We start from the raw sequence: 25,226 nt of genomic DNA, 5'->3' as shown, positions 1-25,226 counted from the left end.
CCCCCGCCCTTTGTGTGAGCGGCCCCGACAGCGTCCAGCCCGGCTTTGGCCCCGCCACCTGAAGTTGCGCCGCTCAAAGAGCCGTCTACATCCCACGCGAGAGCTTCCTGGCCGGCGGGGTCCTGGGCATCACCTGGGCTTACGAGGCTCGCCCGCGCCCTCCCAGCCAGAGGTGCGGGGCTCCAGGAGCCTTCCCACTCCTCCCCTGGCCCCAGTCCCCGAGCCGGAGGCGCGGCTGGGCTCCCGGACTCTCAGGGGGGCGCCCTCCCCAGCCTGAGACGGCCACAGGTTGCGAGAGCAGTTCGACGGCTCTCCTCCCGCCGACGGCCAACTTCTGGCCGCGCAACCCCGCGGGGAGAGGGGACCCCAGCACCGCGAGCGCGAAATTAGCGCTAGAAGAAGAGGGCGCCCCGTGGCCCCACTCACCTCACGTCGAACTCGGCGGCCGCCTGCAGGTAGAGCGAGGAGCCGAGCACCAGCGCCAGGAGGAAATCCATGTCGGGCGGCGAATCGCGGGCGGCAGCGCCACGGCGCGCGGGGAACAGGTTGGGGGTGCTGGGCGCGGAGGAGAGAGGCGCTCGTCTCCTTGGCTCCGGGAGGAGTGCGGGCGCCGCCGCGACTGCAGCTGCTGTCGGAAGAGAGCGGCGCGGCGCGCAGCCGGGGCAGGTCTGCGGCGCGACGCCGGGAGCCCCTTCTGGCTCCCTCCCCTCGAGGGGAGGTGCTGCAGGGGGAGCTGCGCCGCCCGCGGGGAGGGGCGCAGGGGGCGGGGGGCGCGCGTGCGCCTGCCTTGCCGCCCTCGCAGCGCGGGGCCGCGGGTGAGGCCGCTTGGCCCCTCGGCGGGAAGCTCGGGAGCCGGAGCGCCGAGGGAAGCGGCGTCTCTTGAGGGCCAGCCAAGTGGGGCGAGCGCCAGGCTGCGAGGAAAGTTGCCAGCCCGGCCTGGGCGAGGGAACGCAGGGCGCTCAGCAGGAAAGGGTGAGCCGAGGAGGGAAGGGGCCCGGGGCGTAGGTGCGCGCTCCGCGGGTTCCGCCCGAACAGGTGGTGACCGCAGGGGCGAGCTGTGGCTTCCACCCGAGGGCGGAGAAGCGGAGACGGGAGATGTTTCTGGGGCAGGAGCTGAGCAGTGTCTACACGGAGTGAAACCACAGCACGACTGACGACTTGGACAAATTAGCGGAGGCAAACTCCGGGAGTTTGCTTCTCCCGCAGAGTTGGCAAAGGCTTGTTTTTTATTTTGTAACCAACCGAAAGAAATGTTTGGCTCTCCAGTCGAGTTTTGTAGAAGGAACGTGCAGACTGTTTCTATCTCTGCCAGCTCAACTTCGAGCATTTAGAAGGATAGCAGCGGCTGCCCCTCCAGGGGCACGTGCGGGCCAGAGAGGGCGGGCTGTAACTACTTAGCAGTCTGTGGTGTCTGATCCTGGGGAGAACATTTAGAAACCATTTTAAACAATCATTCTGTTACTGCAGAGTAAATAATAATAATAATAATAATAATGTACTACGACTGTTCAATGAAAATACACAACGATCATCCTAAAATGCATGTTAAAATATTATCCATTGAGTCACCCCTCTTCTCAAACCCTGTCCCAGTGACTTCCTGGTGCAGAGATGTGCCATCACTCATATCTCTCAGACCTTGTCTCCTGTTCTCACGCTTCCCCTAGCCCATGACCTCCTTGCCTTTCTCACAGCCTCCAGGTATGCATGCCCCTGCCTTTGAGCCATTGACTGGCTGATACTTCTGACTGGGCCCAGATATCTGTGTTGGTTCACATTCTCACTTCTTCAGGCTTTGCTCAAATGTCACCTCTTTGAGGAATCCAACCGTGACCACCCAAATTTAAAGTTGTCCCCTCAGGATGCCTCATGTTTTGGTCTACTTTGTCTTTGCTCCATACCCCTGGTCTTCCAGCATCCTGTATAATTTGTTTCCTGATTGTATGTCTTCTTTCTGCTAGAATGCAAACTCTTCCAGGGGCCTAGTTAGTGCCTAGTAGTGCCTCTTTGTTAGTGCCTAGAACAGTGCCTAGCACGTAGTAGGTGCTCATAAATATTTGTTGAATGAGTTTGTTACATTACAAACCTTTTTTCTATCTTTGTTTTCTTTTTAGGAGTTCTCCAACTTCAGATTTTTAATGGAAAGTTCTGTGGCAGGGTGATCTCACTATCCAGATTTCTTGGTGTGTATAAAAACAGGAATTTTATGCAAGAAAAGGAAAAATAATGGTTTCAACTTAAACGACTCTTTGATTTCCAAGTTGTTTTCTGTTAGCAAAACAAGTTTCTATTTTAATCTCAGGAAATATCCATGCCAATTCAGGCTTGGGACATTATTTTAGGCAAACAGCTTGGTGTCATCTATTTCAGATCTTTCTAATGAAGTCCAAAAATGTAGGAGTCAAAATATTTTTTCTGCAGAAAATCAAATTTTTGTAAGTGTAATGTAGGCTTGGTTCCAGGCTCCAGCGGCTACTCCTTAGCCATTTTCTTTGTTTATTGATTCCTGGATTGGATTTGCAAAGACGCTCTAGCAGAGCAACGGATGAGTATCAAGAAGGGCCTAACCTATAGGCTAAAAGCTGGAGATAGAAGGAAAGGAGGATAGGTGACAGGTGAAAACAGGACGGTATCTGAAGCACAATGTAATGCCTCATCAGCAGGCCTTTTAACATTTTTTCCCATATCTTTTTCTTTGGCTTAGAAAACACTCCATTCATCTGCCTTCTTCATTTAGACGATCCACTTGCCCTTTGGATCCAAGTTTGGCTGACATTTACCCAGGAAGCCTTTTCTGAGTCTTTTGCTAGGCTGAGACTCTTGTGGGATAATTACAACACTATGCATCCCATACTATCACTTCAAAAGCAGTGTGTGTTTCATGCATTGCTCCTCTACCACTCTGAGTTCTCTGAGACAGTGACCAATAGGAAGGCACAAGTCCCGGCGCAAGGTTTAAATTCAGTAAATATTAAATGTTGAATTGGATTGAATTAATTCTTCTTGGTGAACTTTAACTTCTCCCCTGAGTCCGCAGAAGCTGCTTAGATCAGTCTCTGTTGAATCGTGGCATGAGGAGATGCTAAAGGATTTCCAAGGTCTGCCTGGTTGGTATGCTGCAGCTCTGGCCCCCATTCCTGAAACGAGGTGACGCCCCCATGGGAGTGACAGTCCTGAACAGTCTTGAACACAACCAGCTCAAAACAGTTCGCCTTTCACCATATCTGTACGTTTCCAATAGGACAACTTTTAGGTTAGGTTTCCCACCGGATAATGCCACCTTGCAAGTACTAATTGCAGTGTTCTCACTCACAGATAATTATCACTAATCACAATGTGATACAGATAAATAACAAAATAGGATCACCCAAGCACAACTTCAGACACTTGGACGTTTAGAGACTCTCCACTGTTTTGTCTTTATTTTTTTTTTTCAACAAATATTTATTGAGAGCATACAGTGTATTGGCCATTTCTTGGTACTGGGACTTCCGCTGGGAAAAAGACAAGCTTGTGCCCTGAGAGCATTTACACTGGAGTGGGGTGGGGGGTGTTGAGGAATAAGTGCTGTGAAGAGAGGATAAAGGTATGAAGAGAGGGTAGAGGAAGGATAAGCTGATAGGAGATGGGGTGGGATTTTAGGTAGAGTGATTTGGTCCCCTCTGGAGAGGTGACATTTAAGGAGAGACTGAATAAGGTGATGGTGTGTTGTGAGATGGTGTCCGGGCAGGAGGCAGAGAAAATGTGTGTCTTCTATCAAGTTCTCATAGTGGCTCTCAGCAAGCTCTTTCTCCCCCTATCCCACATACAGTGGTGGCATAAGGACAGGATACCTGCTTTAAGAACTCCTATTAAGAAAAGGGAAGAGGGACGCCTGGATGGCTCAGTTGGTTAAGCCACTGCCTTCAGCTCAGATCATGATCCCAGGATCCTGGGATCGAGCCCCATGTGGGGTTCCTTGCTCAGCAGGGAGCCTCCTTCTCTCTCTGCCTCTGCCTGCTTGTACTTTCCCTCTCTCTCTCTCTCTCTCTCTCTGACAAATAAATAAATACATAAAATCTTTAAAAAAAAAAAAAAAAGAGAGAAAAGAGAAGAATGAGGAGCACGCAACTGCCTGTTCACTGCAGTTTTGACCCCAAGCTGAGCAAGAATTATGGTGACTCTCTGCTCCAACAGCAGAAGAAATGCCTTGGTCAGACAGTCGGGTCACCTCTGTTTCTCCAACTGTGTTCATTCATCTTCCATGGCCACACCAGGAGGGACTGTTGGAACATGCGTCTTCTTTCTAGGCTATCCATCATTCACAGCTCTTTGTCTACTGGTACAAACTTAAGGGCCTGAGTGTTGCTTTGAGGGGCTAACAGAGACAGACAGATATTTGCAGACCAGACTCATGGTTTCCTTGGCTACCAGATTTCTTTAAAACCCCAATAGGCATCTGATCTAATTGTTTCCAGTCAGTTCCTTGTACCAACACCCATAACCAAAATCTTTTCGACTCCTAGTTCTGAAACCCGCTTTAATTCTTTGCTTCCCTCTGTCCATACCTTACTCTCTCTTCTTAATGGAGGCCACCTTGAAGCGAGCTGAAATAAGAGGGTTGTTTGGAAGGGCAACACCCTGACTATGATCCTTGCCACAAAGCTTAGAACCCTATATTGATATTAATGTTTGAGGCATCAAAGCTGTTGTCTTTTTCAATCCTAGGAGGCCCTTAATTTCTGGACATTCTCATTTTCTTTGCATTCCTGCTTGCAGAGAAACCAGTTTTTGGCCAAGCTCATCTCTTTCTTAAAGTGCCTTGTCAGAGCAACAAGGAGCAGTGAAATACACTAACATTTTCATTTTTTACAAAGATATTCCCTAATGTTATGTCCTTCACGTAATCATCAGTAATGATTTTATGAAATAGTGTGTGTGTAGGGCCTTTCCAGCCCACACAGGGCAGTTCTAGTTATACCACAGAGCACATCATCCCTTTAAAGAGTAAATAATTCCAATACTCCTTAAACTCTTTTAAATATCTAAAGAAGAGTGCTTATAATTATTCCTAAGGAGTCATTGATAATTAATTCTGGAAAAAAATAGCTTTCCCACACAAATATACAGCTCATCTCTGATATAAATATAAATGCAAAAGGCCCTGAAAAAAGGATTACAAGTATAATCTATTAACATACAAAAAAATCCATTATAATCAAGTTCACGGAAAATGTCCGTGTGGGTAAAGGGTTAACAAAATCCTAGCCCCTGCCGTAGGAGAATTTGACCTTATGTTAACTTTCTAGCTCCGTTCCCCTGGCAACCTGATAAGGTGGTTTGTGAAGGATGTTGCTCTGTTGCTGGTAAAAATGGACCCCTGATTGATCAACTGCATGTAGACAGAACAAAATATACCCGGTAGCAAACCACAGCACTGGATGAACCTGAGTTCAGGAACTCTTCTAACTGGATGTGTCCCTTCCAGAGCACTTGGACACTATGCGGAGGAGAGACTGGCTCCAGAGGGGCGTGAGTCTGTTGAACCCCAGCAGTTTCCCATCTGGATAAAGTGTTTGTCATCATGCCCCTGGGCTGTTCCGCTGTGTGAGGAGCTACACTGAGGAGAAGCCCTTGATCCCGCTGTGCAGGCAAACCCTGGTCCCTGTCCCTTACCCAGAATATGTAAATGCCAACCGGGACCATTAGTCTTGGGAGCCTAAATGTTCAGAATCTTTTCTTAAACCTAAGAATACCTGAGGCGACTGCGGACTCCATGATCAGCGCTATTGATTCCTGATTTTAAAAAATAAATAGACTACTAATAATAACTAAATAATGTAGAATGTGAATACTTGGGAAATTCTTATTCATGTCGGGAATGAGATGCAAATGCCCATATCACCACTTTCATAATGTCCCAGAAATAGGATTTGATGCAGTCGGACAAGGAAAAAGGTGAATTATTGAAAGCAAGAAACAAAGTTCTCATTCAGATGATATGATTAGGCAACTCGAATGGCCAAATAGTCTTAAGAAATTTTATTGGAAAAAAATAAGGCTGTTTGGTAAGATGGTGATTTAAATATATAAACACACACCTATGTGAAAAGTTGATATGTGATTTAAAAATTATCAACTTAAAAGATTAAACCCCAAAATTTTATGCCAGCCTTCTTTTTACAAACTGAAGGCACTGGTGTTTCATCTAATATAACACACATGAGCAACCAGCAAGCATCAGGCACAACTATTACTGTCAGTGTTTCTCATCTACCTTCAAATAATTCTGCCAAAGACAACAGAAGATTTTACTTGATAGGCCTTTCATTCTATTTTAATATCACTGGAAGAACTGAAATGGACACAAATGGCTGACAAAATTAGAAAGCAGTGTTTTGTTTTGTTTTTTAAGATTTTATTTATTTATTTGACAGAGAGATCACAAGTAGGCAGAGCAGCAGGCAGAGAGAGAGAGGGAAGCAGGCTCCCTGCTGAGCAGCAAACCCAGTGTGGAGCTTGATTCCAGGACACTGAGATTACCACCCAAGCCAAAGGCAGAGGATCAACCCACTGAGCCACCCAGGAGCCCCTAGAAAGCAGTTCTAATAGTTAGAGTCATGCTTTAGTCTTCTACTTTTCAGCCCTTTTGGAATTATATCTTAGTGATCTGATGCAAATGGTAAAGCAATTTGGATTCACAGGTCTTTTTTAAAGATTTTATTTATTTATTTATTTGACAGAGAGAGAGAGATCACAAGTAGGCAGGCAGAGAGAGAGGGGGAAGCAGGCTCCCGGCTGAGCAGAGAGCCCAATGCAAGGCTCAATCCCAGGACCCTGAGATCATGACTGGGCCAAAGGCAGAGGCTTAACCCACTGAGCCACCCACGTACCCCAGGATTTATATTTTCATATAGAAAAATGGATAGGTTGGGGCACCTGGGTGGTGCAATGGGTTAGTGTCATCTAAGGTCATGAACTCAGGGTCATGAGCTTAGAGTCATGAGATCGAGACCCATATGGGGCTCTGCGCTCAGCGCTGTCTGCTTAAGATTCTCTCATCCTCTACCCCCCCCTCTCTCTGCTCGCTCTCTCCCTCTAAGATAAATGAATATATTTTAAAAATGGAAAGGTTCTTTTATGTTGACAATGAATTTTTAGGATCCATTAACCAGGAATGGTAACACTTCTCTAGCATATCACCTCCAGTATCTTCGGCTTGACACAATAATTGTTCCTCTCATTACTGTACAATTTAATGCAGGTTGGACAGTCTCCTAAGCATTCCTTTACAAGTGGCTATTCAGGGATAAGAGCTCCTTTCTTCCTGTGGTCTTCCTAGAGTTCTCCTCACCTAGCCACACAGATAGCCACACAGATAATGGGGAAAGAGTGCAAGCAAACATACCTGGGGACATGTGGCATTCCGTTGGCCGCTACCTCATCACACCGCTCCCAACATAGCTGCAAGAAAAATTGGAAAATGTGTTTTTCCAGTATGCCAAGGAGGAAAATGAAAATTTTAAATTGAATACCTAACCTTGTCTTTGTCCTGGCCTCAAGTAGCTAGTGAACTTGGTATTTAATTGCTGCCGGAAAGAAAGCTTAACGTTAATTATAACAATACTAAAAAAAAAAAAAAAATCATTGTCTTTGAAAATCATTCTCTGAAATTCATTTAATCAATGATTTTCATCATACAACAAGTCACTGTATTTGGGATCCTGAACATATAATTCACCCGATTTAACTAGGTAAATTGTATAAAGTACTCCATCCAGCACATGGTGTAAGTAGTACAAGCTCGATAGGGGTTGATTACCTCTAAGAAATGTCTTACGGCTGGCAATGAAAAGCTTCGCTATAAGACTTTTCTATGTCCAAGGCAGGCAACTGGAGACAGTCACATTAACATTTTCCATGCCTAAACCAACTCTGACATGCTGTATTGTGAATATCTCATCCCAACTGAGCTTTTATCAAAGTATTTGAGCAATTCAAAGTTGCCAAATCCTCTTGCATCCCACTGCCACATGGGGGAAGTACTAGTTAAGTTTTTCACCTTTCATAAAAATTGATCAATCTTCTGGTCTCTAAACATGGATCTGTGTGTTCTGGAACAACACAGGAGGCCAGTTCTTTAGGTAAAATTTTCATGCTTATAAAAGTCCTTGTTAAAATAAATGATATTTCTGGAAGGCAGTCTAGATAGGGTACGTGCTATACACAACTGTGCATTTTTCAAATAGCAACCTTGGATCAAGTTAGACTCTTGGAACTTAACTTAGAACTTGGAAGACTTTTCTCTTACTGAGTTAGACTTTCAGCTTTTAGGTGTTTATTTCAAAATATAATTAAGTTCTGCACCTATACTTTCTGGAAGACTGTTGCAGATATCTCGATCCCATAAGGTAACTAGTTTCTTATGGAATTTAGAGCCAAGAAAAAATGTTGTCTCTTCTGGGAAAATGTTATGTCTTTTATCTTCAGATGAAAACTTACTGTATCAGGTTTCCCTTTTAAAAATGGTCGCCAGAAAACTATGGAGACTGTAAAAATAATAATAATAATAATAAATCAGTCATTGCCAGGGGTTAGTGAGAAGAGACAGATGAATGGGCAGAGCACAGATTTTTAGGGCAAGGAAATTATTCTGTAGGATACTATAAAGCTGGGTGCATGTCATTATATGTTGTAAAAACCTATAGAATATACAAGGCTAAGAGTGAACCCTAGTGTTAGACTATAGTCCCTGGGTGATTACAGTATGTCAACATATGTGCATTAGTTGTAACAAATGAACCCCTCTGGTGGGAGATGTTGGTAATTGGGAGAACCTCTTCGTGTGTGAGGGCAGGTAGTATATGAGAAATCTTTGTAACTTCCACTCAGTTTTGCTGTAAACCTAAAACTACTCTAAAAAATAGTCTATTAACATTTTTAAAGAAGAAAGTATATATATTTTGCCATGAATTTCCCCAGTAATTTATAGTCTATATGATAGTTGTGTTTAATGTTTTTACTTAAAATTGTAGGCAACAATTAAAATTCTCACATAAACTTGGAAGAACACATACAAAAACTAATTAAATATATATATTTAGTGTGTGTGTATGCACACACACACACATACACATATCTGTGGGGGTCTACTCTAAAATATATACTGTGTATATATAATCAAATATATATATATATATACACATACAAACTTGTAGCTGGTGTCTGAAAGGGAGAAGTATTAGGACATAGATATATATTATCACCTCCCAGGAAGCCCAGAGTTAAAATTCTACTACAAGAGTCATTTTAACTCTTAAGTTGGGTTAGCACATATGGTCTTCTGCTTTCACTGACCATCACTTTCCTTTCTGTTTTATCATATGAGCCGTTATGATAGATGAACTAAGTATGTGGTCTTCATCCTGGTTTCTGGCACAGAGCTCCTAAAAACCCCTGGGCTTTCCTGAAGGACAAGGGTGAGAGGATCTTCTTTTGTTACTCCTAATAAGCCCCCTTTCGACCATAGCTGAGTTAAAGTTAAAAGCTGACTCTTGGGGTGCCTAAGCCTCTGCCTTCGGCTCAGGTCATGATCTCAGGGTCCTGGGATTGAGCCCCGCATCTGGCTCTCTGCTCAGCAGGGAGCCTACTTCCCCTCTCTCTCTCTGCCTACCTCTCTGCCGGCTTGTGATCTCTGTCTGTCAAATAAATAAATAACATCTTTAAAAAAAAAAAAAAAAAAAAAAGCTGATTCTGCTGTTGCCCAGAAACTTTCAGGCCCAATCCTAGACACCTGAGGAAGGGTCGAGGGTAGGAGATTGAGTACACGCACCAGTGATCCATCTGATTAATCATGTCCACGTGAGGCAGCCTCCATGAAAACAGAGTCTCTGTTGGTGAGCCGATCCTCCTGCCAGGTGGGTGGCAGCCTGGAGAGGGCGCCCCTTCCTACATGTTTCCCTTTGCAACGCAGCCGTCTGGTCTTTCCTGAGTTGTATACCTCATAAATTGGTAAGAATGTTTCCTTGAGTCCTGTGAGCCATTCTAGGGAAGCATTGAACCCGAGAAGAGAGTTATGGGAACCCCTGATTTATGGCTGGTCGGTCACAGGTACCAGTGACAACCTGCAACCTGTGACTGGTGTCTGGAGGGGGAGCGGTCTTGTGACTGAGCACTGAGACTATGCGGTCTACCCTCATTCCGGGTAGCTGCTGTCATAATTAAATTGCAGGATACCCAGCCGGTGTCTACAGAGAATTAGAGAATTACTTGATATGGAAACCCCACACATTTGGTATCAGAAGTGTTATAAGAAGAAAGAAACAGAATTTTCTTTTATTACCCTTATTTTATGCTGTGATTTCTTGAGACTTTGCTCTGAGTCCATTTTGGAAAGAAGCAGGATTAAAATTTTAATAAGTAAAAAGATAAAAATATAGTCTCCCAACTATTAACATTTAGGCTTGATCTAAAAGCTGTTGCTTATTTATTTGTTTGTTGTTCTAGTATTTCCCATAAAAGTTTTTTTTTCTGCTTCTGACACTGAGTTCTGCTCTCTAGACAACCTTTAAATTTCTAATTGTACTATATTCCCTACAAAGGGGTCGTTCACCTTCTTTAAATTCCCTTTTCCCCCTCTGTTTAAACAATAAAATCTGTCTCCCATAGAAGAGATTTTTTTCCCCTAAATGGAGATGCAAAATGCAGTTCCAAGACCTCACAACTCTTGGCTGAAAGCTCCTTATGTGTAATTTTTTACTTTTTCTGTTCCAGGTAGAAAAAAGGAAACATCATACCATATACATCTCAAGCTATATGCTTTACTGAATGAGCAAGGCCTTACTCTCCAGCCCAAATAAGATGAAATGTAAAATTCACTGAAATCAAATAGTTGGAGGATACTGGTAGATGAATGTTTTTAATTACAGAGTGTCTCCAACTCCGGTAAATGTGCACGTTAACTCCAATTCGTCTGCAAAATTATCCACCAAAGAAATCAAAGCATTTTAATGGTATTGTCTCATTTTTCTTAATGCATGTCTAGGAATAATGTTATGAGTTGGAAAAACTTTAATTAAGGAAAAATTAATGCAAGATAACACTTAGGGTCAGTCTTCAGATTTTATTCCACTCTGACAACTACTAGTTGAGCTCTGACTGTAACTCCTGAACCTCAGTTTCTTTCTATTATGCAGGAATACTAATGTATTGGGTATATATAATTTTCTGTATATTTTATTGTTTTGACATCATGGGAAACCATTCGGGCTGGAAAGAAACTACTCTTCCCCTGGCTAATTCTCACAGATGGCCAAAGGCCCTCCCAATTCCCCCCCTTTCCCCTTCCCCTCCACTCCCCCCACCCCAGCACAACTTTGATATGCAAACTAACCCATCTAGAAGCATCCCTCTGCTACTGGCCTATGTATGCCAGAACTAATATTACTCTGCCTTATCTCAGGACCAGGTGCCAGGGGACCAGGGACCAGCCCTATAGACCAAAACCCACCAAAATTATTCAAACTAGTTAATCCTAAATTCATTACCTTGTCCTTCCTTGCCTTTCCCACAGAAATCCCAGTGACGGGTGTTCCTTCCTACTCCTATCCTCTGCCTGCTGACCTCCCTGGTGTTTTCCATGTGGCCCCACACTGCATCCTCCTGTCTCTAGGACACTAGAGTTCTGTTCTCTAGAAAATCTTTAAACTCTTGAGTAAACTTCTGTTTTTGCCTGACCCTCTCTTCTGTATCCTCTTGTGGCCATACTGGACTGACCTTCTTATAAAGAATATAAACGAGCCAACATGTGTCTTGCAGTTACTGTGAAAATACAATGCCATCATTACAGTTCTTGCTACAGATAAAACAGTCAAGTAATGGTAGTTGTTAGGAACAGTAAGTCTAACATAAGATGCGTAACCCCAACATCGATGATCTGGTCACACTCCATGCTCTGGTGTATCTGAATATAAAGCTGTGGAGCGTCTGTACCTCTTTTTATTATTATATTTTTATTAGGTTCCATTAACCACTGTATAGTATATCATTAGTGTCTGCACCTCTGTCTCCTTCCACAGTATCTACATAGAAAGGAATGCTGGACCATTTCTGCATTTTTATGAGCTAGTTTTTGTTTTTTTCCCCCCCACAGGGATTTCCTATTTCTTACTGTGATCGAGGTGGGAAACAGAGGCTCCTGTCTTTCAACAACAGGTATGAGTTCTGCCAACAGAATAGCCAATTTAAGCCTCCAGAGAGGGAGGGATTCACCTGGACTAGAGACATAAAGAATTTGTTATTTTTAATGGAATAAAGATGAAAGTGATACATACCAACTCAGAGGAAGGAACAGAAAGCCCTGACCAGACTTTATATCCAGGTTCAGTTTCTAGGAGTTGTGCCAAACCCTCCCTGCCAGGCAGGAGATGTCCCCTTGCCTCATGTCAACCCTTGGTGCAATCAGCTCAAATTTCTTTATAGACAAGAAGAGAGATTTATTTTGTCTAATAAATAATTTAACAGGTTATCTATTTGCACAACTCTTATGTGTATTGCACTGTATTACACCTAAGTCCTATCCAACCTTGCCAGCTTCATCCCTGTGGTCATTATTTTGGTTTTGTTTTCCTAAAAACAACAGCAGCAACAGATAAGATTGGTTATTGTCACCAGGCAGTTGCCATATTTATGATAATGAATAAATTTTTTTTTTTTAACCATCAAGAGTAACCCTGGAATTATGGGCTAGATGAAAGGACATTAAAACCTAGAAGGTCAGGAATAAGGGGTCCCAAGAACTTGAGGAACATCCTGGAAACTGAAGGAGATCCCAGAGGGCATTCCTCAAGGTATTGGTGATGTGATTTATAACATAAAATAACATATATAATCATCATTGAATTTACCATCTGTGGTGAAGATCTGGATCTCCTTAAGGATGTTTCCAATTTTTCCCATTGACCTACCCATGTCTTTAAAACCCATCTTTCTCCATTAAGCTCTGTTTGGGGAGGCTGTTTGGAACTCTAGCACTTGTTTTCTAAGAAATCTACCTGCTGCTTGAAATCTGAAGAGTGAAGTCATCTGATATATAATAAAAACATAGGCAAGAGTTCTGTTCCAGGGCTCCTGGGTGGCTCACTGGGTTAAGCCTCTGCCTTCGTCTCAGGTCATGATCTCAGGGTCCCAGGAGCAAGCCCCACATCGGGCACTCTGCTTGGCAGGGAGCCTGTTTCCCCCTCCCTCTCTCTGCCTGCCTCTACCTACTTGTGATCTCTTTCTGTCATATAAGTAAATAAATAAAAAAAAAAAGAGTTCTGTTCCTAACGATAGTGGACTAGGATGTTTTGAACCAACCTTCTCTTTGAGAACTAGAAAAGCTATCTAGGTGGTTAGGAATTGAGTTTGTGGGGTTGGATATGGGAACACAGGGAAGCCCAAAGACATGAGCCTGAACTTGCACTGCTCTTCTTCCTCAGGTGACAGCCAGTTCTTAAAGTGGGAGCTGAAGGTGAGATACTGAGCAGAATTTCAATAGATGCCTGGTCAGCGGAGGGGAAGAAAAATTAGAATTCAGAGCTTGCCAGAAGGGCTAGGGCCTGGTAAACTATCTGGGTGTTTAGCTGGAATCCTGAAGGGGTGTGCCCCAGGAATACGAGGACAGGGGATACACAGTAGTGCTGTCAAAGAGCAGAGTCACATTGATTAGATGATCTAAGTCAGCTAGTGTCCCAACCTGGCTGCTTGCCAGAGGCCAAACAAACCCTCTCTGGAGGAAGATAACATCACCTATGGCCACAAATTATCGCTGAATGTTCTATATCAATGTCTGACAATCAATTAAAAAGTATCAAGCACTTAAGATGAGACAGAAAGAAAAACAGAGGACAATAGAAACAGATTCATAGGGAAATATAGAGATTTTGTTATTATTCAGTAGAATTTTTAAAGATTATGAATACATATAAGAAATTTTAAAAAATGAGATTGAGAATTTTGGCAAAGAAGAGGAAATGAAAATATAATTATAAAAATAGGGGTGCCTGCGTGGCTCATTCGGTTAAGTATCTGCCTTCAGCTCAGGTCATGATCCCCAGGTCCTGGGATCGAGCCCCACATTGGATGCTCTCTTCAGCGGGGAGTCTGCTTCTCTCTTTCCATCTGCCCCTCCCCCTGGCTGTGCTCTCTCTCAAATAAATAAAATCCCTAAGAAAAAAAAACAAAAAGAAATTAAAAAATAAAAAGAAATAAAAAAGAAATTTGAGGAACTTCTGGAATTCTGAAAACATAATAACTGATGTTAAGAATTGAATGAATGGGTTTAATAACAGATTTGGCTCAACTGGAAAAGAATCCAGTAAGTCAGAAGAAAATATTTAGATTGACTCACAGATCAAGGGTGAAAAATATACAGAAGAGTAAGAGGTATATGGAATAGGGGAAAACATCAAATATATATGTAATTGTAATTCTAGAAGAAAAAAAAGATTAGGATAGAGAGAACAGGACAGAGTAAACATATGAACAGGTACTGGCTGAGAATTTTCCAAAATTCTTGAAAAGTATCAAGCCACAGATTTAAAAAGCATCATGAACCCCAAGCAGGACATATATAAAGAAAACCATACCCAGACAATACTGGGAAAACCAAAGACAGAAATCTTAAGGCAGGCAAAAGAAAAAAGACAAAAATTCATTGACTATTTCCTTTCCTTAAGTGTGCTTTCAGAGAACAGCTTTGTGTGAGAGCCTGTGTGAGACATAGGCAAGTGCACTTGAGTTTGCTGTACTCTGTGTTTCTGTCTATTGTCAGTTACTTTGGGGAAATGGAGGCAGCAGTCATCATTTTCAAAATCCTTATAGCATTGACTTGATGATGGTACATAGTCATTGGCACTTAAAGCCTGCTCTGTATTATATATGTAAAAAACTTGGAGCACTTATGATGTAGTAAGCCCTATTATTAGACCCAATTTTAGATTAGCAAACCATGGCCTACAGAAGTTAAGTAATTTTGGTAAGCTCATGAGGTTAGTAAGAAGTAAAACCTAACTTTATAGTCCTTCCTCCTAACCCCCTGGCTTATGTCATCCCGTGGAGATAGTAAACTCTGCCATGGGAGGGTCATGGCTCAACTTCCTGTGACCCCTCCCACTGCCTTGCCTTAAAAGGCCTCAGAGTCAATGACTAGCTCAAATAACACTAGTAACAACAAAGCTAGCAATAACAAAGGCCTTTATTGAGGACGTACATTATACCAGGACTCATTTACTTCTCACATCCTCCTCCTAATACTAGGTAGGTACTAGTATTATCGCATTTTACATACTAAAACACCAAGGCCAGAGAGGTTAAGTAACTTACAAGGTCACACAGCTATTAAGCAGCACAACTGGAATCTAAAACTAGACAGTCTGGCTTCAGGGTGATTTTGTAATCATCACGCTTATCACTCTTGCTATACTATCATTCATTGACAAGAGCAGCAGAGGGAGAGAGAGAGATCTGCGCCCACCAGGACAAGACTGGAAGCATCCTAATTATGACTGTCAAAACAGCACACATAGTTCTTGAAAGACTATATTTGTAAAAGATGCCAAGAAAAGGCAAATGATCCGTAGGAAGTTTCAAGCTATCCACTTGGCTGAAGGACAGTCTTCAGAACCTGTGCAGTCATGTGCATTTTCCCCACAGAACAAATTCCTTTTTTTCTTGTAATATTTTATTTATTTGTTTGAGAGAGTATGTGCATGAGCTGGGGGAAGGGCAGAGGGAGAGGGAGAGAGAGAATCTCAAGCAGACTCCATCTGAGCACGGAGCCCAAGGCAGGGCTAGATCTTAAGGCCCTGACCTGAGTCAAAATGCAGAGTCAGATGTTTATCTGAGCCACCCGGGTGCCCCCACAGAGTGAACTCTTAACTCATCTCCTTACCACAATTATTTTTATTACATATTTTTTATTCTCCTAATTTTTTTTTTCAATCTTCCCAACTTCATTTTACTTTGACCCTATCCCTTAGGTTAAAGAGTAAATAAACTGACTTCCTATCAGAATTTTTTTTTTGCTGGGTCCCAAATAACTTGAGACTCAACACAAATGCTAAAGCCACCCAGAGCTTGTTTAGCAATGTCTAAAAACTGAAAATCACGGAGGAGAGAATAGACTGACTGCTTGGGGAAGACAGTGAATGTTAATAGATGTCAGGAAGAAGGCAGAGCTGTTCAATGGCTACCCTTCTTTTTTATCCAGGAAGATGAAGCACCTCCACGTTGAAAAGAATAGGAGCAAAAGGAAAGTGCGTCATAAATTTTACAACTCACTCTCTACAAAGGAATTGTATGATGAAATATGATGGTCTGACTTGCTTTGAGGCCGTTTTTTTTTTCTGATTCAGTAGTGTAATTAACATTGAGTGTGAATGTCGGTTGTTTCAAAAGAATAAATCCATGGATCTTAGGAAGAAGTATTTCAAGGAAGATGTCATTATCAAATACTCCGTTGCTGTGAATGGAGTGAGACATGGAGAATTCCTACACGAAATTCCTCATTCTGCCTCGGGCTCATTTGGTTGCAGGGAACAGAAACGGCAATCTAGCAACTTCAAGAAAAGAGGCTTTATTATCCAGCAGCTCCTCTTGGAATTCAAAGGAGGAAGGACAGCCGAGCCCCGGGGGGAGTTAGACTTGGACACTGGAAAGTCTTCAGGAGCCGTGCAGCTTTTCTTCTCTCGCCCCCCAGGCTTTCCTGTCCCCCTGTCCCGCGACTGTCCAGCCCTGCCCCACAGACTGGCTCTGGGCAATCTCCTCACATACCTGGCTTGGCCCTCAGTCATGGCCTTCGGTCTCTCATTCAACAGGACCCTGCAGCTCCTGTGACCATCACCACCTGACTCTCGGCCTGTGTCTCAGTTCAAATTGTCAAGAGAAAATTCTTCAAACTGGTCTGGTTCATGAGTCAGGTGTCACCTTTTTTCTAGGAGGGCTGGGTTTCTTTGGTATAAACATGGGAAGACAGGCTTCCAACTGGTGCTCCAGCGGGGCAAGGGAAAAGGGTTTTTCTTAAAGAAGAGAGTGGGCTGATGAAATCTCAAAAAGGGCCTCTAATCTCTGTGATCAGATCCAGTGCTTCGGTGTCCTGGAATCTTCACAGTGTCTGAGATAATCACCAAGAGTAAGTCCAGGGGTGCCTGGGTGGCTCAGTGGGTAAAGCCTCTGCCTTCGGCTCAGGTCATGATCTCAGGGTCCTGGGATCGAGCCCCACATCGGGCTCTCTGCTCAGCCGGGAGCCTGCTTCCCCCTTCTCTCTCTGCCTGCCTCTCTGCCTACTTGTGATCTCTGTCTGTCAAATAAATAAATAAAATCTTAAAAAAAAAAAAAAAGAATAAGTCCAAATATGGGGATAGGTTTTGGGACAATGCCATTAGGAGGGAAGAATGGACATTAAGTATATATGTCAATTATACTCCACTGAATGAGGTTTAAGTGCCCTCTCCATCCATGAAATGTAGCTCTAAAATTGAAATAAAAATTTAGTGATATATTTGAACATCAAGCACTTTTTAGGACAAACACCAATGAAGCTGTATATCGAAGATCAACATACTGTAGATACATTAGGCAGACATATTCAATTCAGGTGCAGACAATAATTATCAATACACAATCTGGAAGCAAACTTCCTCTTTCATGTGCTGTAGCTTGACTGGGACAATGGGAAAAATTTCAGGAAAGTCAGTAGAGAGTACCACTTCCAGCTGTCATCTGACACCTTCACCTAACCAGTTACAGTTAGCTTCTAAATCAGAGCAGGGCCGAGATCAAGACATTCCTGGAGAGATGGCTTCTGTTGCCACCATCTCCTCAAAACAGGATCAAAGCTCAGAGTCAAAGCCTAGCCCCACCCAGACTTGGGGGCTAGACATCAGGAACCTTAAGGGATGTAATTGCCTGGTTTGACTTTCAACTTTTCATCTTTTCAGGATGAGAATTTATCTCTGGCAGTAGAATAGTTTAATGGCACAACATTCTTATATTTATAAAATACTGAATTATTCCTTTTTTTTTTTTAAGATTTTATCTATTTATTTGACCAAGATAGACATGGCGAGAGAGGGAACACAAGCAAGGGGAGTAGGAGAGAAAGAAGCAGGGTTCCCATCAAGCAGGAAGCCCAATGTGGGCCTGATCCCAGGACCCTGGAATCATGACCTGAGCCAAAGACAGACACTTAACAACTGAGCCATCCAGATGCCCCTAAAATACTGAATTATTCTTTTTTTTTTTTAAATATTTTATTTATTTATTTGGCAGATAGAGAACCCAAGTAGGTGGAGAGGCAGGCAGAGAGAGAGGAAGAAGTAGGCTCCCTGCTGAGCAGAGAGCCCCATGCGGGGCTCGATCCCAGGACACTGGGATCATGACCTGAGCCGAAGGCAGAGGCTTTAATCCAGTGAGCCACCCAGGCACCCCAAAATACTGAATTATTCTTAACAGCTAATTTTTCAATGAAAATGTAGGATATACAACCTTTTAAATATTAAAATGTTTACCTCTGTTTTAAAAAATAAATGGTTGTTTATTTTATTGAAGCAAAATAATCATTTGTCTGACACTGTAGTTGCAAACATTTTTGGAGGGTTTCAAAATTTGGATTTTTTTTTCAATTTTTCAGATATTAAAAATGAAAACTTAATTTTTGCCTATCATTTTGATTTTGTGTTCTGTTTGAAGCATGCATTATTGATTATTTTTCTTTTGAAATCCGATTTCTGTGTTACTTGGTCACTGCATTGTTTTAAGTTCAAGTCTTCTAGTATTAAACTTTTGTATATAACTGATGGTTATCATTTTCAGCCTAAAGCTAAAAAAAAAAAAAAGTCCAATCTTTTCTATGGTTTGAACACTTCAAGAACTCTTTATTTTAAATCCAACTACAGTTTCTAGTATTTTCCCAGAGGAGAAAGTAAATGCATGTGTAATTGATTAGACATTAACACTTGGTGGACACTTAATCCTTGACCTTCATTTGCGGAGAGGTAAAGGAAGATGGACAGCTAAGCAGAATTTTTCAGTTGCTTTTCCAGGAAAAACAACAGCTCTGATAGGTCAGGATTATTCCTGGTTTTCAGATAAGAAATCTGAGAGCTAGAGAGGTTAAGTACCTCACCAAAGGTCACACAGCTAGTAAGTGGCAGAGTCTGGTTTCTAATTCAGGGATGTCTGATTCCCAAACCGTGTTCTGTCTGTTGCATTCTTGGACCCGATGGTTTCACAAGACTGGATTCACAGTGGCACGTACTGTTAGGGCGGAAGAAATGTATGTTTGAATTAGTTATAGTGCAATTCGGTTTAAAAATTTCATTTTGAGAGTTTGTGCATGTGACGGCATGCTGGGGTGGTAGGAAAGTGATTATCTCACCTCATCACTACAGAATTACACTCTATGCCCTTATGACAACCCTGCCTTCCCCCATAAAAGAGAAGAAAGTAGGTGATAATATATTGGCTATAGAGCCTAGTGCAGGAAACTCTCATTAGGTTTGAATTACAGCTAAAGTAGACCCACAGACACTGTAGCGTGATTACATGAAAATAGCAACAGAAAAGCTATTCTACTTCTGAGTGTTCTAAGGTTGATGGTGTTAAAGTTACAGTTAAAGGAACATTGCTTTACATTTTGAGATTCTGAAGATTATCTTACCAGGAAAAGACCTCATAGTTATTTCCCCTTTGCCAAGTGGGTACAGACTAAGGGCTGAAAGAAATAGGTTCCAGCATCTTCTGGAAGTTAAAGAGTCATGGATGGAACTAGTTAGAATGAGGACATTGTTATTAGCTCTCAAACAAAATGAAACAGACTTGACAATTAATCAGCCCAGGGGCTGGTGCCAGGAAGGGCTTTACTCAGAATACTGCCTACAGAGGGTCTCACGCTAGGGACTCGGGTTCTTCTTCCGGATCTCCTGTCAGGGCTTAGCTCTCAGATCCTCCGTTCTCCTCCTCCTCTGAAGTGAATCCCCCAGAGGGAGAGCATGTGCATGTCTGCCTTTTTTAGACGGCAAAGGGTAGAGACAACACTGACACTGATGTAGAAGCCGCGTGAAGTTCAAATTATTTTTTGCCTTCCATGTTGAAAAATATTTTAAGTTTATCTGTAATTTTACATTTGTGATTTTCAGTCCTGTGGGTATCTAAGTGAATTAATGAAGCAAATGTTGTAAATAGATTCATGGTTATTCTATCTATATCCCAGAAGTCAATATGTACAAGTGGGACAAAAAGGTGAGAGAAGGAATATCTCATGGCAAAAATGGAGATCCCATCGTTTATCACCAAATGATTGATTTTTGGATCTCTCCATTTGTCCAAATGTTTGCTTCTATTTCTCAGTAAATCTGAAATAGGGAAATATGATGACAAGGGTCTTCGAGAAAGATTAATCTAATACTCTATAGACATGCCCTGGAGAAGTAAAGATCCAGAAAGGAGGATATTATAGTTATGAGAGTATAAGGAAGTGACAAAGAATTGAGATTTTCAAAAACTTCAAAGAAAATTCAATAGGTCTTGGCGTTATAAACACATGAAGTAAATTTGATCCTGAACTGAAGGACCGTTACGTGGGAAAGTTCATAGTAGTGGCAATATTCAGCATTCACTCTACTTCTCTTGATCCCAATTCCTCACCATGTATCCACCTGAGCATTGCTGATGAGGTCAGGGATGCCAGCTTGACCTCATTGCTGATGAGGTCAGGGATGACAGTAGTTTGTCATTTCTCCAAGCAATCGTGTTCGAGTTTCAACTTCTGTCCCATTCCTGTAAGCTCACTTTGCTGACACGAGAAGCCTGAGATGTGAGAGCCTTGAGGAGACATGGAAAGGAAGTAATGGAGCCCCTGGAAAGTCTGTCCCAGAAATCTTGCACAAGCACATTCCAGAAGGGGAGTATAACATTTCTCATAGACCAGTAGTGGTTAAATTGATGGGAACATCAATTAGGTTGGACAAAAACAAAGGTCCTTTCTTGGAGAAACTCTGGTGAGCATGTTGGCTGACCTTCCCTGATGCTTCAGCCCTTCTTCCTCATCCAGGTCAACATATGTCTCCACCTGGCATAAATATCGGCTGGCTTGTTTGGGCCCCAGCTAGCGGATGCCGCTCTTCATTCGCACTCTTACCTCAGAAAGATACCACTGGGGCCTGAGGTGAATCACAAGAGGCACACAAACTTACGCTAGTGAGATTCCTCTTACACTGAGTTTGCGAGATATACACAGGCTTACAAAGCATTTGGGGAGAGGAAAAATTTGATGGTAAAATTCAGATTAGCTCAGATATTCCAAGTGAGGATATACATGCTTCATGTTGGTGCAGAGAGCACCTGTGCATAAACTGTGAGCTAAGGAGTAAAGGTGCTGTGTGGAACATTATGACTCTCAGTTTTCCCTAGATTAACGTACCAGTCGTTCAGAAATGCAAATGAAAAATATTTACTTGGTTGCTTTATAGTTTTCAAAGTTTTGCCTGGGTGGCTCAGACGATTAAGTGGTCAACTCTTGATTTCAGCTCAGGTCACTCCCAGTGTCCTGGGATCGAGACCCATGTTGGGCTTAGTGCTCAGCAGGGAGTCTGCATGAGATTCTCATTCTCCCTCTCCCTCCACTCCTCCCCCTGCTCTCTCTCTCTCAAATAAATAAATAAATTTTGACAGAAATTAAAATGAAAGTATTGTCCACACATGGTCAAACAAATTAAAGCTACAGAAGATATGCAATAAACAGTAAGCCTCTGCTTTCCCTCTCCCACTTCCCAGGAGCTGCTCTATCAGTAAATACACCACGGATGCTTGGACTGTGAGTCACAAAATCCCGACTAACCCTGGCTAAGGTACAGGAAGTTCAGAGGTAGGCTTCTCAGGCTCTGTAATACCTGACACAATCAAGGAGCTACCCTTCATTCACAGTATCAGACCTCATTGTCACAGCTCTAGGCTGCAGCTTGTCAAAAGAAAGCCTCCTAAGCAGGAAAGAAAGGGGTAAAGGAGAAAGACCTTTCTCCTCAGGCACATCTTTGTTTTCTGAGAAGGAAAATTCTTCCAAAAGTCCTAAGTAGACTTGCACTTCTCTCTCCTTTTCAGGGAAGACCTGAGTCACTTGCCTATCCCCAGGCCACCAGAAGCAAAAGAAAATGAGATTGCCGTGGCTGGTTTAGGTGAGTCAGGACTCACCCTCTGGGACCAGACACAAGGCTTCCTGAGCAAAATCAGCTTGCTTGATTTCTTTTTTTTTTTTTTTTTAAAGATTTTATTTATTTATTTGATAGACAGAGATCACAAGCAGGCAGAGAAGCAGGCAGAGTGAGAGGAGGAAGCAGGCTCCCCACTGAGCAGAGAGCCTGATGTGAGGCTCCATCCCAGGACCCTGGGATCCTGACCTGAGCCGAAGGCAGAGGCTTTAACCCATTGAGCCACCCAGATGCCCCCCAAATCAGTTTTCTGTTGGTAAGAAAGAGAAGGAATGAGGACTGGGTACTGGGTAGGCTCCCACTAGTGACCACAAAAATGAAAATGCTTAACTATGTCTTAATATCTGCCCAGAAATATTGCTTCTCTATATGTTTAAGTATATATGTTTAAGTATAACTATTTATATTTAAGTTATAAGTATATAAACATATATGTAACTATATATGTTTAAGTAAATTTTTTTTTATTTATTTGAGAGAGAGAGAGAGAGAGAGGGCAAGAGAGAGCAGAAGCAGAAGGGAGAGGGGAACTTCTCCCCCACTGAACAGGGAGCCCTATGTGGGGGTCAGTCCCAAGGTCCTCGGATCATGACCTGTGTGGAAAGCAGAAGCTTAACTGACTGAGCCACCCAGGTGCCTGTAACTAATTTTTTTTTTTTTTTTTTTTAAAGTAGATGTGCTAGGGCGCCTGGATGGCCTAGTCATTGACCGTCTGTGTTTGGCCCAGGTCATGAACCCAGGGTCCTGGGATCAAGCCCTGCATCAGGCTCCCTGTTTAGTGGAAAGCCTGCTTCTCCCTCTCCTACTCCCCCTGCTTGTGATCCCTCTCTTGCTGTCTCTCTCTCTGCCCAATAAAAAGAATCTTAAAATATATATATAAATAAGCTGAGAGAACTTCAAGTTCTTTTAAAAAAGGTAGATATGCCATATATATGCTCATGTATATGTATATATACATATATACAAATATTCAAACATTATACTTCCCTAAGTATCTTATAATTTTTTTAGATAAATGAAGTACTCTACGTGTGGTGCTTAACACCTAACTAGTACACAGTAAGTGCCTTAATCAGTGCTGATGACCATTATTACTTTATCATTATTACTTATAATCTTTGAGACAATATACACCCCCTTTTTAAAAAAGAATGAGGGTCATTTTCTAGCAGATACTAAAATTTACTTTCCTTATTTTTTTTGGCCAGCATTTTTATTTTGGGATACTGAATACTCCTAAGATATTAGCTGCATAGCTCCTTTAAAGAGAGATAAGAGTTACTGTGGTTAGCCATGAATTCCATTTAAACATAGTGAAATAATTTTGTGAATAACAGCTAGGTGACTAAATGTTGACTTTCCGATGACTATCTAGCCACAAATATTTTCTAATCATGTTAATATGCAGGCAAAAGTAAAAAGGTTGGGTATTAAACATTTTTTGTGTATTTGCACAAAATATCATGTTAGCAAGTGAATTTTACTTTATTGACAGATTTTCTGGAGGGAAGAGTGACTTCACTACTATTTGCCTAATTCATGATGCATGAAGATGAGAGTTATTTGAGAAATTCTTATGGAGGAAGCCAACAGAGACAGCGCAAGTATTTGACATAACTGGTTGGAAGCCTGTGGAGAGAAGGGGAGCAGAGCAGGGAAATCTCCCTGACAGAGTTATCCCTGACAGAGCGTCCTGACCAAGGATCTAAGGTAAGCATGCGCCATAGTAAGTCCAGCCTCAGGATACCCTTCAGCCCATAAAAGCTGACCTCTCATAATCCTTAAGACCAACTTGCCAAATGACTTGTATTTAAGGTAAAAACTATCGGTAAGTTCCATTTTCTCGTTTCATCATTTTTCCTAAAATGTGTGGATAAGTGTGAAAATATTATGATTCCATATGACAAGTTATAGGATCTCTCAGACTTCATGTTCTTCCATTTCCAGAACAAGTGAGTTAAATCAGATGATGACTAAGACCACCTTCAGGTCTGGAATTCTAAGTTAAAAACCAGTGTTTTTGGAAGCAATTGGTCATCAGAATCACCTGGGGCAGTTCTCAAAGTACAGATTCCTAAACCCTATCTTCAGACATTCTGGTTCATTCATTCCACACATGATTATAGAAGTTTTGTGTTATATTCTAGGGTACACAATGACAAATACGACAGACATATTACCATTATGCCCTAGTTGCTACAGAAACTGAGATTCAACCCACTAATCTGCATTTTAAAAATGCTCTCCAGGGGGCATCTGGGTGGCTCAGTGGGTTAACCCTCTGCCTTTGGCTTGGGTCATGATCTCAGGGTCCTAGGATCGAGCCCCACATCAGGCTCTCTGCTCAGCAGGGAGTCTGCTTCCCCCCCTCTCTCTGCCTGCTGCTCTGCCTACTTCTGATCTCTCTCTGTCAAACAAATAAGATCTTAAAAAAAAAAAATGCTCTCCAGGGGGGGTACCTGGGGGGCTCAGTCATTAAGTGTCTGCCTTCAGCTCAGGTCAGGATCCCAGGTCATTAAGTGTCTGTCTTTGGCTCAGGTCAGGATCCCAGGTCATTAAGTGTCTGCCTTTGGCTCAGGTCAGGATCCCAGGTCATTAAGTGTCTGCCTTCGGCTCAGGTCAGGATCCCAGGGTCCTGGGATCGAGCCCCACATCGGGCTCCCTGCCTTGCAGGAAGCCTGTTTCTCCCTCTCCCACTCCCCCTGCTTGTGTTCCCTCTCTCACTGTGTCTCTCTCTGTCAAATAAATAAATAAAATCTTAAGAAAAAAAAAATGCTCTCCAGGCAATTCTGATAACTAGACTGTTTAGAGAAGCAATATTTGAGACCAAATGCAAAGAAGAGACATTTCTGAGAGACCATTTTATTTTATTTGGGATGGACTCAACTTTAAACTCTGAGAAATATTTCCATTTAAAATTTTAAAAATTTAAATACCTTCTCTAAAACACACACACACACATATGTATATGAACATAGATTGAAATGTAAATGTTAACAAGAA

General features: G+C 42.4%; 1 protein-coding gene and 1 long non-coding RNA gene across 5 annotated transcripts in view; one reads left to right on the top strand and one right to left on the bottom strand.

Moving 5' to 3' along the window:
• The window catches only part of NPNT (nephronectin), a 76,724-nt gene extending 76,139 nt beyond the window's left edge, over positions 1-585 (bottom strand). For all 4 annotated transcript variants that reach the window (XM_032333068.1, XM_032333070.1, XM_032333069.1 and 1 more), the window contains exon 1: positions 427-585. In XM_032333068.1, coding sequence (XP_032188959.1) covers positions 427-497 — 71 coding nt within the window. In that variant the 5' untranslated portion in view covers positions 498-585. The remainder of the gene's footprint in view (positions 1-426) is intronic.
• The window catches only part of LOC116584561, a 45,311-nt gene that overhangs the window by 729 nt on the left and 19,356 nt on the right, over positions 1-25,226 (top strand). The window contains exon 2 of the long non-coding RNA XR_004283234.1: positions 23,719-23,933. This is a non-coding gene — a long non-coding RNA (uncharacterized LOC116584561). The remainder of the gene's footprint in view (positions 1-23,718; positions 23,934-25,226) is intronic.

The sequence above is a fragment of the Mustela erminea genome, chromosome 2 (assembly GCF_009829155.1).
Source record: "Mustela erminea isolate mMusErm1 chromosome 2, mMusErm1.Pri, whole genome shotgun sequence".
Taxonomy (NCBI): domain Eukaryota; kingdom Metazoa; phylum Chordata; class Mammalia; order Carnivora; family Mustelidae; genus Mustela; species Mustela erminea.
The sequence above is the reverse complement of the archived record's forward strand: the minus strand, read 5'-3'. Positions and strand labels throughout refer to the sequence as shown.